This window comes from Zophobas morio, unplaced genomic scaffold (assembly GCF_036711695.1).
Source record: "Zophobas morio isolate AGI-343-1 ecotype UQ-CSIRO unplaced genomic scaffold, CSIRO_AGI_Zmor_V1 ptg000023l, whole genome shotgun sequence".
Lineage (NCBI taxonomy): Eukaryota > Metazoa > Arthropoda > Insecta > Coleoptera > Tenebrionidae > Zophobas > Zophobas morio.
In genome coordinates this window covers 10,041,056-10,059,430 of record NW_026972128.1, presented here as the reverse complement: position 1 = coordinate 10,059,430, position 18,375 = coordinate 10,041,056, and the positions used below count along the sequence as shown (strand labels likewise).

Genomic DNA, 18,375 nt, shown 5'->3' with positions numbered 1-18,375 from the left:
TAAAAAAATTAAACGTAATGAATAGAAAAATTAAAGTTAAATATTTAAAATACTTCTAAATAAGTTAAATTTCAAGCAAATAAAATAAGCACCCAAAAAGTGAAACTAGATTCTTCCACCGAGAATACAAAACACAAATTCTTCAAGATTTCAAAATTTCTTAGACGTAATCAAGTTTATTAATGAGAATATTTTATTTGAAATAGTTATCTACATTTGTCATTAAGCAAAAACAACTACAGAATTTCTAATTCACTCTTTTAGCTTTGCACCTACGTACGCACAATAATTAGTTGATAGTTGTAGAACATGATCCAAAACATTCCAAATAAAGGAAGATTATGATGAGCGCACGTAAGCTTGTTTTATTTCTTTCCATTACATTAACTCTTCATTGAAAAGTTTTGGATCATACGGTCTTTAATACTCTGGATGATTCAGCCATTATTTTTTCTTTGGGTACCTCCATTTTGAAGACAAATGTCAGTGCCTGCAGAACTACAAAAAAAACATGCAGGAAAAATGCTAGGAGTTATAAAAGAATGGGGCCGAAAGTAACCCTTGGAGGTCGAAGTTTATAAGAAAATGTCATTTGATCATTTTTGGTGGGATCGAAATTTTTATAAGAGGAGAGTATTGAAAAATTGACCGTTTGGAAAAGTTGTCGAAAAATCTACAAAAAATTCTGGGATATAGAATCTATGTGCTGATTCCAAAAATATAGCGTGTTTATTAAGTTTGGAGCAAGGTTTTAGAAATAATATTAACATTGAAATTATTATCTTTTAATTATTAAAAATTGTCGTGTTTCAATGGGAGATTTTGGAAAAATGAGTCATCGAGGAAATGAGGCAGAAGGTAACTTCTGGAGGTCAAAATTTACACGAAAATGCCTTTCATCACGACCAATTGGGCTTCGGAAAAGATGGATCTTGACCTATTAATTCAAAAGAATGTAGCGTGCTTATATTCAGTTTGTAATTCATTTTTTTTTATTCTTAAAAATTTCCATATTTCAGTGGATGATTCTGGAAAAAATTGTAGGGGTGATGGCAGAAATGAGATCGGAAATAACGTCTGCAGGTCGGACTCCACCAAGATGTCTCTAGGTAATTTCGAACGGTGGCCGAAAATAAAGAGGTTGAAATTTTCATTTTCAAAAATTGAGCTTTGGATAAAAGTGCCAAAAAAGCTAGAGAAGATTGCGGGATATATATGTAGTAATTTCGAAAAATATAGCGTGTTTATAGTCCCGGAGCAAAATTTTAGAAATAATTGTTTTGAAATTCAATTTTTTATTTTTTATCCTAAAATTTGCCATATACCCTAATAAAAACTTCGACTCTTTTTCGACATGATGACATTATTTTGAAATATGCTAATTTTTGGAATTAAAAAAATCTAATATTTAGAAAATGTTACTAGGCGATCATAAACACACTATATTTTTTGAGTTAGCACGTTGATATTTATCTCTGACTTTTTGTGGATTTTTAAACAAGTTTTTCAAAATCTCAATTTTTCAGTGCTCCCCGTTACGAAAATTTCGGTCTTTTTTCTATCATTTCCGAAAATTACCTAAACACATTTACACGTCGATTTCAACTTCTAGAAGTCATTTTCGGCCTCATTTTTTCGACAAATCCCACCATTTTTCCACAAACGCCAATAGAATTTACGCTAATGTTTAGGATTTTTTGAAAACATTCAATTTACAGCCAAATATTTTTAAGATCTTGCTTTTATCCAAATTTAGCTTGGTTATCAAAGAAATAAGGCCAAAAATAATTTGTGACGGTCAAAATGTATAAAAAAAATGTCTTTAGGTAATTTTTAAAGGTGGCCGAGGAAGAGTTGAAATTTTCATTTAGAAAAATTGAGTTTTGGGAAAAAAATCGATCTCGATGTGTTTATCAAAAAAATATATATAGCGTGCTTATCGTTCCAAAGTAAGATTTCACCAGTATTCAGTTTGGAATTCTTTTTTTTTTTTCCTAAAAATTACCGTATTTCAATGAAGGATTCTGGAAAAATGGTGGTATATATGCAAGAAATGAGGTTGAAAATAACTTGTGCAGGTTAGAGTTTACAAAATGTCATTAGGTAATTTCCAAAGGTGGTCGAAAAAAGGTTGAAATTTTCATATTAAAAAACTGCGCTTCGGAAAAAGTTGCTAAAAAGTTGTATCTCCATGTACTGATCCGAAAAATATACCGGTTTATGGTCTCGGAGCTATATTTTATAAATATTCGATTTGAATTTATTTTTTTTAATCCTAAAAATCATTATCATGTGCCCAAATGAAAATTTCCACTCGGTCCTTTTTGGACCATTTTCGAAAATTACCTAAACACATTCACATATAGATTTCGACCTCTAGAAGTTATTTTTGGCCTTATTTCTTCGATATGTCCCACCATTTTTCCACAAACGCCGATAGAAATTACAGTATTATTTAGGATTTTTTTTTTAAACTTCAATTTTGAACCTAATATATTTTGTTTTTGTCGAACTTTACCTTAGTTATCAAAGAAATGAGATAGAAAATAACTTCTGGAGGTCAACATTTTCAAAAGTGGCCGAAAAGAGTCGAAATTTTCATATAGAAAAATTAAACTTTCTAAAATTCATCTCGACGTGCTGATTCAAAAAGTATAATAATATTCAGTTTGGAATTCAATTTTTTTCTGAATTCTGAAAAAAATGATACGAGTTATGGAAGAAATCATGCCAAAAATAATTTTTGTCTTTAGGTAGTTTTGAAAGGTGGTCGAAAATGGGTTGAAATTTTTACACTAAAAAATTGAGCTTTGGACAATGTTGTCAAAAAGCGCTAAAAAATTCTGGGATATGTTTCTCCATGTACTGATTCCAAAATATAGCGTGTTTGTGATCCCGGAGCAAGATTTTAGAAATATTTGATAAAATAAGAAAGAATCTCAAGAGTCCCTAGTGTTATTTTTTTCTAAAAGACGCAAGGATCTCGGAGTCCCCTAGTGTTTTTTATTAGAGAAGCTGAAAGAATCTTGAGGGCCTCTAGTATTACTTTTTTTCTTAAAGACGAAAGAATCTCGGGATACCCTTGTGGTGCTTTTGTTTTGGTGAAGTTGAATAAAGAATCTCGGGGGTTTCTAGTGTTACTTTTTTCTAAATTGCGAAAGAATCTCGGGGGCCCCTAGTGTTATTTTTTTTTTCTAAAAGCCAAAACAATCTCGGCGTCGCCTACTGTTATTTTCTTCTAAAAAGCAGAAGAATCTCGGATTCCCCTAGTGTTTTTTTTTTTTTTTTTGAAAAACTGAAAGAATCTCGGGGGCTCTTAGTATTACTTTTTCTTAAAAGTGAAAGAATCTCAGGGTACTCAGAGTCCCATTGTGTTTTTTTTTGGTGAAACTGAAGGAATCTCTTGAAATTTTTTTTACATTTGATTCGCATATTTTGTTTTTTATGCTTTCTATACTTTACTACTCATTTTTTTCTTTGCCTAGCTTAAATTTTGCTGTTAAAATTAAAGTAAACATGTTACCGTTGATAGCAACTTTGTTCAACTTTTGCGGTATTTAAAGGAGTTGTAGAAAAAAAGTGGCGGCTTTAAGTTGATTACTACAAAAATTTACCATTTTAGGCATGTTTTTTAGTTTTTAGTTTCTTGGTATCGAAATAAGTGTACACATATTAAGAGAAAAACGCAAAAGGGAGCCCCGTCCACCCGCCCTATTTCAATTGTGATGATTTTTTTTATTCGTCGAGAGCCAAGGGGGCGGAGCTTAACTGCAAAATCCTTATTTCTCTACGAGAAATTAAAAACATGTTTTTGAGTATCGTGTTGTTCAAACAATACTGTGTATATTAAGAAAATATTAAAGCCAAAGATTAAGCTCCAGCCATACCTGTCCTGATCTAAATATATAGTAATGAAGTTTTCATTCGGTGCCAGATCTAGAGGCGCAGCCTAATTGTAAAATCCTATTTCCCTACAAAAATTGACCATTTTAAACATGTTTCAAGTTTCTAAGAATAAGAAAAACTCATCACAATTGAGATGGGGTGGGTGGGAGGAGTGGGAGGGGTTTATATTTTACCTTTTTTTCTTAATATACATACATTGTTTGAACAACACGATACTCAAAAACATGTTTTTAATTTCGTCTAAAGAAATAAGTATTTTGCAGTTAAGCTCGCCTCCTTGGTTCAGGGAGAGTAAAAAAATCATTACAATCGAGTTAGGGCGGGTGGGCGGGCTTACATTTTGCCTTTTTGTTTTAATATGTGTAGACTTCTTTTCACAGCATGAAACTTAAAACATATTTAAAATGGAAAATTTGTATAAAAAAATATCGATTTTGCAATTAGGCTCCGTCTCATAATTGCAAAATCCATATTTCCTTGCAAAAATGTACCATTTTAACCAAGTTTTAAGTTTCTTGTTGTGAAAAGATGCCTATGTATATTAGGGTGGCGCAAAAAGACGACTATTTTTTGAGCCTCGTGTGAAAATAATTATGTTAGTTTATCATGTTTTAAGACCCTCCTCCAAAGGACAGCTCAAAAAAAATTTTTTAAGAAGTCGCTCCAAATTTTTAAAAAGTTGCCCAATTGTCAAAAATTGATTTTCTTTTTATATAATTTTGTTTTTCTCGTTACAGTAATATATTATAGACGAAAAAAAATAAGTTTGCCAAATTTTTAGTTCAAAATATTAATTTTTAAAGGTCGCTCATAATTTTTTTTTTAATTTACAAGAGCATTGCCTTAGATCTTTTCGAGCGACTGTAAGCTTTAAAATTGTATAAATTTACAATCTGCTTCTAGAATTCATAACAAAGTTTATTTAAATGTTGTTAAAATGTTGTAACTGTTTATATAAAAATATCGAGTTATTAAAAAATTATTTCCAGCATTGTGTTTGATTTTTTTTTCCATCTCGTGGTGTATTTTCATCGATTGTCTCATTAATTAAAAGGTAAAACATTCATTGAAGCTTAATACAGATATTAAAAAGTCGCTCGAAACATCTAAAGCAATGCTTTTGCAAATTAAAAAAAATTATGAGCTACCTTTAACAATTAATATTTTGAGCTAAAAACTTGTGAAACTTTTTTTTTTCGTCTATAAAACATTACCGTAACGAGAAAAACAAAATTAAACAAAAAGAAAATCAATTTTTGACGATTTGGGAACTTTTGTAAGAATTTGGAGCTACTTCTTAAATTTTTTTTTTTTTGAGCTGTCCTTTGGCGGAGGGTCTTAAAACATGATAAACTAACATATTTTCACACGAGACTCAACACAAAAAAAATCAACCCTAATATATATTAAGAAAAAAAAAGCAAAATAAAACAAATCCACAATTTGTTTAAATACTAAAATCTGTCATATGTCCTAATGAAAATTTTGAATTTTTTTCTGACCTGACGACACTTTCTGTAGATTTCGACAAGTTACTTTCCGCTTCATTTTTCGTTATCTCCTACCACGTTCACAGAATCCTCATTAAAATATTGCAATAGTTGGACCTAAAAAAATATGAATTTCGAACCTAACATTTCGAAAATCTTAATAGGGGACTATTAACACACTATAATTTACGAATCAACACTTCGATATCTGTACCTCAGAATTTTTCGTGGATTTTTACAAGTTTTTTCAAAAGTTCAATTTTTCAGTACACTGGTACGAAAATTTTGGCCCTTTTTATACCATTTTCGAAAGTTACATGTAGATTTCGACCTCTAAAAGTTACATTCGACTTCATTTCTTCAATAAGTCCCACCATTTTTTCACAATTGCCAATAGAAATTATTGTAGTTAGAATTTTGAAATAAGGCCGAAAATAACTTCTAGAACTCAAACTTGATCAGAAAATGTCTATAGGTAATTTTCGAAGTTGTTCGAAAAAGGGTCGAAATTTTCATTTTGAAAAATTGAGCTATGGGAAAATTGAGCTTTGGGAAAAGTTGCCAAAAAATTTAAAAAATCATGGAACATGTATCTTCATCTACTGATTTATAGCAAGCTTATGATCCCGGAGGAAGATTTTAGACATATTTGATTTGGAATTAAAAATTGCCATATGCCCTAATGAAAGTTTGGACCCTTTTTCCAGTTGAAGAAGTTTTTTGTAAATTTAGATTTCCACAACTTATTTTCCAATAGTATGAAAATTATAAAAATTTTGAGACTTTCTGGATCATTTTCGAAAATTATCTAAACACATTTACATGTAGATTTGGACCTCTAGACCTTACTTTCGTCTTCATTACTACAATTTTTAGGATTTTTTGAAAAAAATCAATTTCAAACCAAATGTTTCGAATATCTTTTTTTTATCGAAGTTTAACTTCGGTATCAAAGAAATGAAACCGAAAGTAACTCGAGAGGTCGAAATATTTTTTTAGGTAATTTTGAAAAGTGATCGGCAGTTGTTCACGAAACTAAAGCTGCAAGCATTCCAGAACATTGGGTATACTATAATAAATAATATATATTATAAAATTCAAAGATCCACTTGCAAGACAACTGTCTACGTTTTGAGCTGATTTACAAAATATGACCTGAGTGTGGATTAGTTATATAGTTTTTTGGCGTCGGTCCGAGAACTTAGGGTTCGTCCTTATACCAAATTGGAAACTTTGAGGTAATCGCGCATCCGTTTAATCTACCACACACTAAATTAGCACTAGTGGCATTAATGTTGTAACGACGGAAGCTATACGAGTTTAACTTACTGGTAGTGTTTAAAATACAACTATAACATTTATTCCCATCCAACTGAAACGTGTTTTTTAAATTTTACTTAAACTGGTACACACTTCATCTTCCACGTTCTTTTGTTTAACTCACGTAATTACGTACTTGCGTGAATAACACCCACATTCGTAATAATTTTATTGCCTCGACAGACAAATAATGAGTTAATTAAATAAATATAAAAAAAATACACAAATTTTCTCTGAAGCGATGTATATTTTTAATATTCTGCGAAAATTTAACCTTTTCCTACTCATAAAAACATTTCAAAATATTTGTTTCTAATAAATTTATAATGTGAATTCAAAAGTGAGGCTATTACGAGTACCTACTACAATTACATAATCAAGACAACTTGTGATTGGGTCGTCAACTTAAACCAAAATCGATGTCAGATTTTACCGATACATATTCTTACCTGTGTGTTGTTATTGTTAATTTCATCAGAGAAAGAAAATAAAACGGTTGATCATCATTTTGTAAGTAAAGAAGTGCGACAGAGTAAAGCTATACTCACGTCGACGATGAGATGCGGCGTGGGGAAAACTTTGGATGCCGGCGACTCCTTGGGCACATATCTGTAGAATTCGGAGTCATATCGATACCACTTGATGGTGTAAAGGGCTGCAGATTCCAGATCGTAATCGCAAGCCAATGTCACGGAATCTCCTACTCTTACAGCTTCCGGCACTTTGATGTGCATGTCCCTTAGCGCTCGCACGTCTGCAACAATGTATTTGTCCCATAAATACGCTGCACGAGACAACACAATTGTTTTTTGAACATACAATGTGCCACTATTTATCGACTTATTTGTTCCCCTTTTTAAAACGTACCCAATAAATCTCGTCGTAATTAAATTTAAGTGCACTTAAGAGATACAATCGAGTTGTAAATAAATGGTGATATAAACGGAAAACAAAGGGTTGAGGTCACAAGAACATGTTATATAAGTTTCTATTACACTTTAAGACATTATAAATTCCCCTCTTATCCGGTGACTGGATATCCGCCCCCGGAGACGCAAAGAACACGAACGTTTATAAGATTTTTTTTGTATTTTGTCCCATGCGCTCCCTTAATAGTCTTTAAGGGATTTTGGTTTTATATGTTGTACTGTGAGAAATCAAGCATTGTTTGATTATGAAATTTATATTTTCTGAAAAACATAATTGCTAAATGATGTTACCCAAAACACATTTTCTTTGTTGTCACAGATGCTACATTTTGAACATTAATTCTGTTTATCTACAGGACACTGCCAAAATTATGTCATCTTCGGAAAAACGGGTCTACTGGTCGCTGAAGAAGCAGTAAACTTAGTCATTGTCTGATTGTGTGCTTTTTGGATTATATTACAATCTCAAGTTCCTTTGAAATGAATTAATCTTTTCGTCTGTCTGTTGTTGTAGTCAAATTTTAATATATGTAAGAAATATCGTGTAAATGATAATAAACTGATAATCAAAATTTGTCTAATCATCCCCGTCTACAAATTGTTGACGTGACCTCAAACTGTTGCTTAGTAAATGCCATTCAAATTTTATAAAATAATATACTAAGCATACTTGTGACTTTAAGTTTTACCCTAGGCATCCAAACTTTTCTCAAAAAAATCCAAATTATATAGTAGGAGTAACATTTTGCCGTCTGTTCGAATTTTTATTAGACAGATAATATAATCTACGAAACGACTGGACCGATAGTTGTCCAATTTTATATGTGAGTTAGGAATATCTTGTAAATGGTGAATCGCTAACCAAAATTTGGATAAACATTTTCACCAACAATAGGATGACGTAATTTCTAAAATTTACGTTAGGTAATAATATCAAGTCAATTTTATAAAATAAGATAATCCTTCACATGTGGTTTATGAATTCGTGTTCAAATTTTAGCCTAAAGTTAAAAACGTATATTTTGCAATTTAGCTTTGAAACGGCAAAACCGAAGGTGTTGAAATTTTGCAAACGTTTTGAAGTCAAGGTAATCATGTTAAACCGTTATCGAAAACGTAATAATTTATCCCCTTCCCAAAAAATGATGACGTCATCTCAAAATTTTGCCTAATAAATCCTCTCTGAAATATGCAAAATATGATGATTGATGATTATGTAATTGTGGTGTATCATGTGATTTTAGAATTACTTATGCAAAAAAATATATGAGGCAATATTGATTAAAATAAGAACGACACACTCCATTTTTCAGAAAATTTAGGAATGGTATTTTAGCTTTTCTTCAGTTTTTCGATTTGCAATTTTTAATTTTTCGATTTTTCAATTTTTCGTTTCTACAGTGTTTCAAGTTTTTGATTTTTATTTTTCATTTTCTCATTTTTCAATGTTTCTTTCAATTTTATAATGTTTTGCTTATTCCATTTTTCAGATTTTCAGTCTCTGATTTTTTAATTTTTGGATTTCTCAAATACCCAATTTTCCAATTTCTTTAATTTTCAACATTTTGATTTTAGAATAATTCGTTTTTTCGGTTTTTCACTTTTTCATTTCTTCAGTTTTTCAAGTTCTTGACTTCCAAGTCTTATATTTGGAAGTTTTCATATTGTACTTTTTCGTAATTTCAGTTTGATTTTTCAGTTTTACAATGTTGCAATATTTCCATTTTCTAATCGAAAATGTTGAAAATTAAAAATCGAAAAACTAAAAAATCGGAAAAATTGAAAAATCGAAAAACTGAAAAAACGTGAAACTGCAAAATCGAAAAAGTAGAAAATCGAAAAATTTCAGATCAAGAAACTGAATAAATGAAAAATTGAAACATTGAAGGACTAAAAATCGAGAAACTTAAGTTAATGAATAGAAAAATTGATAAACCCAAAAATTGTTAAATCGAGAAATTATGGAGTCGTCAAAATTGTAAATTCAAAAAACTATAGCACTGAAATATAGGAAAACTGAAAAATTAAATATCGAGAAATTCTAAAATTAAAATCGAAAGCTTGCAAAATCGAATAAATTAAAAAGTATAATTATTATTATTGCATATTTAAAATGAAAACTAGAAAAATTTCAAATCGAAAAATTTAAAAAACGAGAAACGGAAAACTCTAGTTGACGAAACGAAAAATTAAAAATCTAAAATTTGAAAAATCGAAAAATCCCAAAATTGAAAAATTTGACATTGAAAACAATAACATTAAGAAAACAGATTTTGAAAAATCGAAATATTGAAAAAAAGGAAACAAAAAGCCGAAACGAAAAATTGAATAAAAAAATTAAAACTCGTGAAATTACAAAACGAAAAATTGCAAAATCCAAAAACTGAAACATCCAAAAGCTGGAAAAGCGAAAAACTGAAAAATTTTAAAATGAAAACTCGGAGAGTTACAATTCGTAAAACTGACGAAAAAAAATATTAAAAATTGAAAAATTGCAAATCGAAAACTTGAAGACACAGAAAATTTTGAAAAAACAAAAAATTATAAAATGGGAAGATTGAAAAATCGAAAAATTATAAAAATAAATAAAATAAAAAACCGAAACGAAAAACTACAAATCGAAAATTTGAAAAAATGAAAAATTAAAGGATCGAAAAATATAAAAAACTAAAAAATTGGAAAATCCAAAAATTTAAAAAATTGACATTGAAAAAATAAACATAAAATCGAAAAATTGAAAAAAAAAGAAAACAAAAACCGTAACGAAAAATTGAAGAAAAGTGAAACTGAAAAATCGTAAAATTAAAAAATTAAAAATTTCAAACTCGTGTAATTACAAATCGAAAAATTACAAAATCCATAAACTGAAACATCCAAAAGCTGGAAAATCGAAAAACTGAAAAATTGAAAAACGAAAACTCGGAAAGTTACAATTCGTAAAACTGACGAAACTATGAAAATATTAGAAATTGAAAAATTGCAAATCGAAAACTTGAAGAGACAGAAAATTTTGAAAAAACGAAAAATTATAAAATGGGAACCTTGAAAAATCGAAAAATTATAAAAATAAATAAAATAAAAAACCGAAACGAAAAACTGCAAATCGAAAATTTGAAAGAATGAAAAACTAAAGAATCGAAAAATTGAAAAACTAAAAAATTGAAAAATCCGAAAATTTAAAAAATTGACAATGAAAAAATAAACATTATAAAATCGAAAAATTGAAAAAAAATAAAACAAAAACCGAAACGAAAAATTGAAGAAAAGTAAAACTGAAAAATCGTAAAATTAAAAATTAAAATTTCAAACTCGTGTAATTACAAATCGAAAAATTGCAAAATCCAAAAACTGAAACATCCAAAAGCTGGAAAATTGAAAAATGAAAACTCGGAGAGGAACAAAAATATGATAAATCGAAAAATTGCAAAGCGAAAACTTGAAGAAACGGGAGACTTTAAAAAATTGTAAATCGGAACATTGAAAAATCGAAAATTTATAAAAATAAAAAAAATAAAATCCGAAACGAAGTTACAAATCGAAAATTTGAAAAAATGAAAAATTAAAAAATCAAAAAATTGCAGAATTTATAAATTAAAAAATTCAACAGTTTGAAAATTAAAACAAAAAATTAACGTGAAAACTCGAAAAAATGCAAATCGGAAAACTGAAGAAACAAAGCAAAGAAAAATTAAAAATTTTTAAATTCGAGTAAAAAAGCTGGGGAAGTGCTATTTACGCCACTGGTTTTAACTTCATAGAGATTATCAGAAAATAAAAATCGCAAGAATTTTTATCATTTTTCAAAAAAGTGGGATTTGCTGGAATGTAGAGAGACTAGAGAAGTTCTGTTGAAATAACCTTTGATAGGAGCAATTCTGAATCAAACTTGTTGAATTTAGAGGGTGTTAAATTGCAAATTTCCATAGTAACGAGTTAAATTCGTAAATCTGATTGGCTGTTTATTTTTTAACAACCTTTAAACTTTAACAGGTTATTCAGAATTGCCCCTATTAAGTTTTTAGTTTTGATAAAATTTCACTTTCTCAAGAAATAAAGCTTTACAACAAACTTTATTAATGTAGTGTCGTACACAAGGTAATTAGGAAAATAATTCAAGCAAATTTTGTACGATAAGCTAGAAATGTACACTTACTGAACTGACAAACATGACAAGTTGGGATTAGGTGAACGTAATCTAAGACACCGCCTTTGTTTCAAGCAATTGTTCCATAACTACCCATTATGACTTTACCAGATAAGTAGTTAGATTAGTTCGGTTGAGGTGCTTTTGACTGCAGAGAAATTTACTTTTATACGTTACTTTTCGCTCTGAAAGATTTTTAAAGCTTGCTTAACACCTTCAGAAAAAAGTCGGGACTGATGTTTGGAATAAACTTTATTAGAAAACACATTTGTCTCTTTTCTTAACTTTATATATGTCATGTTAAAGTAAGTTACATGTCAATGATCTTCCGTTTTACCTTTTCGTGAAAGTTCTTTCGTATTGATTTTTCAGACGTCTTGTACAGTGTCAAGAGTAAGGATCTGAGGAACATGTGTTAAAAAAAAGAACACCGCCGTCACTAGTTGATAAAACCGGCCTCCGAGTGAAGATAAACATCCTTACTACATTTCTTAAAAAAGGGCTGACACTTCTAATCGCACGTAGAAGAACGAGCTGTTAACATGAATGTGTCATAAAATTTCGTAATGAACATGTTGTTGTGTTGTCGAGTTGACACTCACGGAACGTCATCTTTATAAATGCTGCGTTGAAATAATTACCAAATAATTACAATTAAATATTCACATTCTACGTAATGTAAAAAGGGACCGACGGGGAATGTTAAAACCAAGATTACTAACTGCAATTAGAATGGCTTAAATTAAGCAATTAGATAAATTTTCCCAAGCGACCGAAGATAAATCTTTCCAGCGTGAAAACAACCACCTCCATATATTTTAATATCTTAAAGTTTCATTTAAAATCATCTCCGCTAGGTTATCGAGTTAGTAATGTCATCAAATTCACGATTCTGACAACACGCCACTTAGCATATCATAAAGGAAATTTATTACAAAGATCTTTTGATGTAGTTGGTTCGTAAAGTTTTAGACATGATATCTTCAACAATATACCTCGAAACGTAAAGGTAAGATCTGAGATAACAATTTACTACCTGTAAAACACCGCACAAGTGTGGGTTATATTCCTATAAAATAAAAATACATAGTAAAAGAACATGGATTTATTAATAGCCGGAAGAAAATTGGGCGTTGAGTTTAGTTTTGAGCATCTGTTGAGTTCTTATCGCCCTCTGGTGGTGATTGGAGATCTGAAGTTTGCTTTACATTATCGGTAAGATCTTAAGGGAAAAAATTTTTTCAAGATAAACCAACTCCCAATGTGAAATTGTTTGGACTTCATTTATGATTAAATGGAAAAGTTATTACACACTTTAACCGTAGTCTGTGAAAATGAATAAATTTGGAAACACAAAGCAAAGAAAGCAAAGAAATCTTCTTAAAATCGTATTAAATCTCAAGCTAATTATTTATAAAATTTTCTGCTCACATTAAATTTGTTACTCCAACTATATGTTATAATGCGGCCATCTTCTGCTCTTACTTTGTTTCTGCATAATCTAAACGACGTTGCACTCTTTGAATTTCAAATTACAAATAAAATGGCATAACTGTTTGCTTTGAAACAATTCAAAGCAGAGCAGAATACAGATCCTGTATGGTTTTAAAATGAAACTAGTCTCTTACTTGGAAATTAGTAATGTCACAGCAATATCTTGTTAAAGTTTTGCATTAAATCTACATAAAACGGAATGCCATTATCTCGATTCGTAATCCTGGCAATAATTAAAATGCAGGGAATTGTGCCAGAATTAAAATAATGCAGTGATAAATATGAAGGGAAATTACATTTCTTGCGCAACAATACCATCCGAGCTGTTGGCAATAGAGTGCGAATTATCTAGCAGTGATTACAAGTGAACAACACATAAAACCCAGGTTTAATGACATTTTCGCAACAGCCTGCGCTGCAATAAAGTATCTGTTAATTTCTAGACAGAAGCTTTGCGAAGACACGTCGCTATCCTCTTTCAGGCAGACTACATTTTAATGAATTCTTCAATTAAGCGTTGTCTTTTCGGTGCTCTTTTCCTGCTAATTATTTAACATGCAAGTGTTATTTCGTAGGGATTTTGTATTTAGCAAGGACAGCGAACAAAATTCTCAGCATTATTGTGCACTTGCACAAACACGCACCTGAATCGTCTGTCCTGGGTACAACATTCCAGGACATGATGTTGAATTCTCCGAAAATCAATATTTCGTGAGATCAAGACATATTCTTAGGACCGGCTTTAAGTGTAATGCAATTACTTCTATTAATTTTGGGTAATAAATATCGTTTAATATTACAAACAACTGAAGTTAGTTTTAAGAGCCCCATAGTGGTCTGGTGTCAGAAATATGAACAATTTTTACAAAATTCAAGGTACTCATCAAAGTTTTCAACAATATATGAAAAACAATAGGAAAAAATTTAATATTAAAAAATTGTATCAACGGGAAATGTTAAAACGTTTTCAAAACAAATTGTGAAAAATTGTGGTTTATTTATGACCGGTTGATTCCATAAAGTAATGAGAAAAGAAAATGCATGTTGAAATTGTTAACAGCGTCGATTGACAGTTTGGCTTCATTTTATACTGTGTACTCGAAAGACCATTTAACAATTTACACCATAACGTTAATGTAAAGTACAGCATTTGAACATGCACCTGTAGCTGATCGATAAAGTGAATTGTGAGAAGTTAATTAATGGCCTTTTCACAATCATTTTAATTGGGTCACCAGAATATGCAATTTTAAGTCAAGAAGGAAAACATTTAATTAAAGCAAGCTCTATTAGTTCTCTAGGAGAATCAATTATACAGTATGATCCAAAAGTTTTCAGACAAAGGGAGGCTGATACACGTTTCCCTTTATCTGAAAACTTTTGGATCCTACGGTATATGAATGGAAATTTTCGTAATTTAAAAATAAAATATTGTTACAAAATATTACCCATAGGTCGCCCCGGTACGACGCCGAAGAAAAGCCTGGAACCGGCCCGCCGGAAGTCGCGGGAATAATCTCGATGGTGGACTCCAGAACAACCTCGAAAGCAGCGTTCGCGAGCTTTCCAGAAGAAGCGTACGCCTATTTAAATAGAGACCACTGTCGGGAGGAGTGAGTCGATTCCAGTCAATGAGAGAATGAGTCTAGTCAATTCCATTCCAGTCGAGTCGGAATTATTCTGTACATAATCGTTGTATTGCTAGTCGTGTAAATTAGTACAACTGATAAATGAATTGTACGGTAAAATTGATATTTATTACAAAAATTAGATGTTCTCTATTCCAGTCACAATTAGGAAACTGTTTGGATCCCTTCTAAGTCTATAATTCTTGCAAAAAAAATATAATATATTAGTCTTCACTTTAATTTCCAAAAGTAGCCTTTAGTTTTGTGTACCTAGATATCTAAAGTAAAAAAGTAAGACGAATTTTGACCCTACAGTATAGAACTATACTATTTTATAAAATTGAAATGGTATTTACTATGCGAATGCTATTTTTAGATGACAGACGGAAAAGTAAGAGCAATTTTTTTTTACTGTCGGGGTCATGGAACGTCAATAATCTTATTGTTAATAATGATTCATTAAAATTGATCTATGCTAACTCGCTAAACATTGTATAATAGTATTATATACTTAAGATGTACTCTTATTGTGTTTAAGGTTATTTAATTTTTTGTCTATTTTCTAGTTATTATTTCCCGATCATAAGCTAAAGAAGTACAGTAATCGACTCCATTAGACGAATTGCCACTTTTATGTTTTCTCGACGTTTCTTGACTCCTACAGTACGAAAAAAGTAGTCTCCCGATTCCGTCTATCTGTCTGTCTGTCAGTCTGGTGTCTGTATCCATTTTTATTAAACACGTATCTAATCTCCGAAACTGCTGGATTGATTGTTATCAAATTTTGGATGTACTATGTTAGAAATATCATATAGGTGCTAACCAAAATTTGGCTAATCATCCCCACCAACAATTTGATGACGTCAAATCAGTGAACTCTATTTTAAAATGAATTCAATGTAATAAAATAATCTACTCGTATACTTGTAGTATACGAATCCGCTTTCAGTTTTTTTGCTAAACGTTTAAATTTTGGCAAAAAATTGCAAGCTATAATAACGTTATATTACCAACACGAAATATATAAGCCCGTTGCTCGGTGGCTCAGCGGCATTCTCGGCAAAGCGAGGACATTTCTTCGTGGGTGGTAGCAGACAAACTTATTCAAATCAAATTAATTTCTACATGATATTCTTTCGATGTATAAACATAAATAAATACTTCACATAGCGATTACCTAGTGCTGAACAATATTTTATCCCGTTAGTTTTAAATATATTTTACATTGTCCGCATGGCGCCGGGACTGCGGGGGGTGTAATTAATGTGGCTGATTTTTACTTTACAGCGGTTATCACAAAACGAAAATCGTAAAATCAAATTTTATAATTTTTGTAAAGAGCTGGGTTTGTCGTCTATACTTCCAGCCTTCGAGCAATTTTGTGTTAATCAAATTAAAAACCTCATTTTCTAGAAAATGTGGGAATACCCACGTCTTTATTTCATTATGATCAAATAAGGATAATAATCATATTCGAAATATTTTGTTCCACTGTGGGTTAGTTAATCATTTTAGTCCTCTGTTTTGAGAAGACTAAAGAGGCTCAAATCAAACAAATTTTTACGTGACATTCTTTTGATGTATGAGTACAAACAATCGAACTTAAGCATGTACACTGATAATAATATACTCTTTTCCGTTGGTTATTTGCTTTGAATGTATTTTATATTGCCTGTACGTCTGCGAACGTCGCCCCCTTGAAATTTTTCGCCACTGGTTTTTACTGCATAAAGGTTACCAGAAAAAAAAAATTTGTATAATTTTTCAAAGAAGCGGGATTTGTTGGACTGCACTTCAAGCGCGAGGGAACTAGTGTCGAAATATTCTTGGACCAATTTCTTTTTTCTAGGTGTCTATTTTTAGTTTATTTGGCTTCTGTAAATGAGTTCTCTTACCGTTGAAATCAATAAATATTAATATTACTTCCCGAGCGTAAGCTAAGGTCCATCAGACGAATGGTCATTTTTATATTTTCTCGACGTTTTATGACCCCTACAGTACGAAAAAAGTAGTCTCCCGTTTCCGTCTGACTGTCTGTCTGTCTGTCTGGTGTCCGTATCCATTTTTATTAGACATGTAGTCTCTGAAACTGCTAGATCGATTGTTGTCAAATTTTGTATGTATATTAGATGTTTAAATGCCAGCCAAAATTTTGTTTATCGTCCCCAGAAAGAAAGTGAAACCTTCTCGAGAGCCCCAACTGTAGTTTTGTTAAAGAATGTGAAACGTTCTCGAGGGCCCCAAATGTCTTTTTTTAAGGAAGGTGAAAACTTCTCAAGGACCTCAACTGTTTTTTTTAAATAATGTGAAACTTTCTCGAGGTTCTCTAGTATATATTTTTTAAGAAGGTGAAACCTTCTCGGGGGCCACAAGTGTCTTTTTTTAATATTGTGTCACATAAAAACCATAAAATTTACCAGATTTTTAAAGATTTCTATAAAATTTTATAGTATACAAAAATAAAAATATATTTAACGACAAAAGCAATAGGGTCCTATATAAACATTTTCTAAAAAGCTCAAATGACATTTCCTTTGGAAACACATTTTTTAACATTTATTTAATAAATGAAAAATGTCAAAAATACACATTTTTTTCATTAATTCTGCGACATGTCTTTATATTACTACAATCATTTCAATATTGACCTGTGTACAAAATTTCACTGTAAACAGTTTTGTACTTAAATTATTAATAAATTATAATTAAATTGTAAAACTTTGTTGTACAAGTTTGATTTTTTCTCTATAACCTACTCGTATATCCAAAAGACGAAAAATAAAAATGGATTAATAAATCAAATATATTAACGTATATTTGTATATTTTAAATAAGTTTTACTTTGCAAAATTTTGAAACCACGTCATCAAGTTTATAGAAAGAATAAACAGACGAAATCTAATTAACAATGTACATATTATGTAAGTGTAAAATTTTGTTGTTGCATCTTTAATTTTTTTCCCAAAAATCTATACGGATGAAGTTGAATTTAATATTCGATTAATTAATCACTACCAATATGCACACTTTGTGAATGATTTATCTGTCAAATTGTGAGATGACGTCAGCGGATTTTTGGTTGCTACAATAAAGAAAATCTTAGTGATCCTTCTACCATCCACACCATTTTGTTCAAATTTGTCTAAAATTTCATAATAACTGGTCCACCAGTTTCGGAGATTATCTAATAAAATCGCCAACATACGACAGACAGACGGAAACGGGGGACACATTTTTTCATATTCGAGGAGCTATGAACGTCGAGATCCACTACAAGAGTTCTCTAGATTACGTGCGCACAAATACATCCTTTGTAGGATTTAATTTTTCTTAGCAAGGAATGGTTCATTGCATTCTGATCCACTACATACAATTTGATAAAAAAAAATGAAGCTGAAAGTTATATGCAAATAACAAAAATAAATAATTTTATATTGGCCCGGCACCTCCACCATTTTTCACAT

At 30.6% G+C, this 18,375-nt stretch overlaps 1 protein-coding gene across 2 annotated transcripts in view; it reads right to left on the bottom strand.

The window, feature by feature from the left end:
- LOC135134741 (uncharacterized) overlaps window positions 1-18,375 on the bottom strand; it is a 384,863-nt gene that overhangs the window by 156,452 nt on the left and 210,036 nt on the right. For both annotated transcript variants that reach the window (XM_064063549.1, XM_064063550.1), the window contains exon 3: window positions 7,265-7,470. In XM_064063549.1, the coding sequence (XP_063919619.1) occupies window positions 7,265-7,470 (206 nt within the window). The remainder of the gene's footprint in view (window positions 1-7,264; window positions 7,471-18,375) is intronic.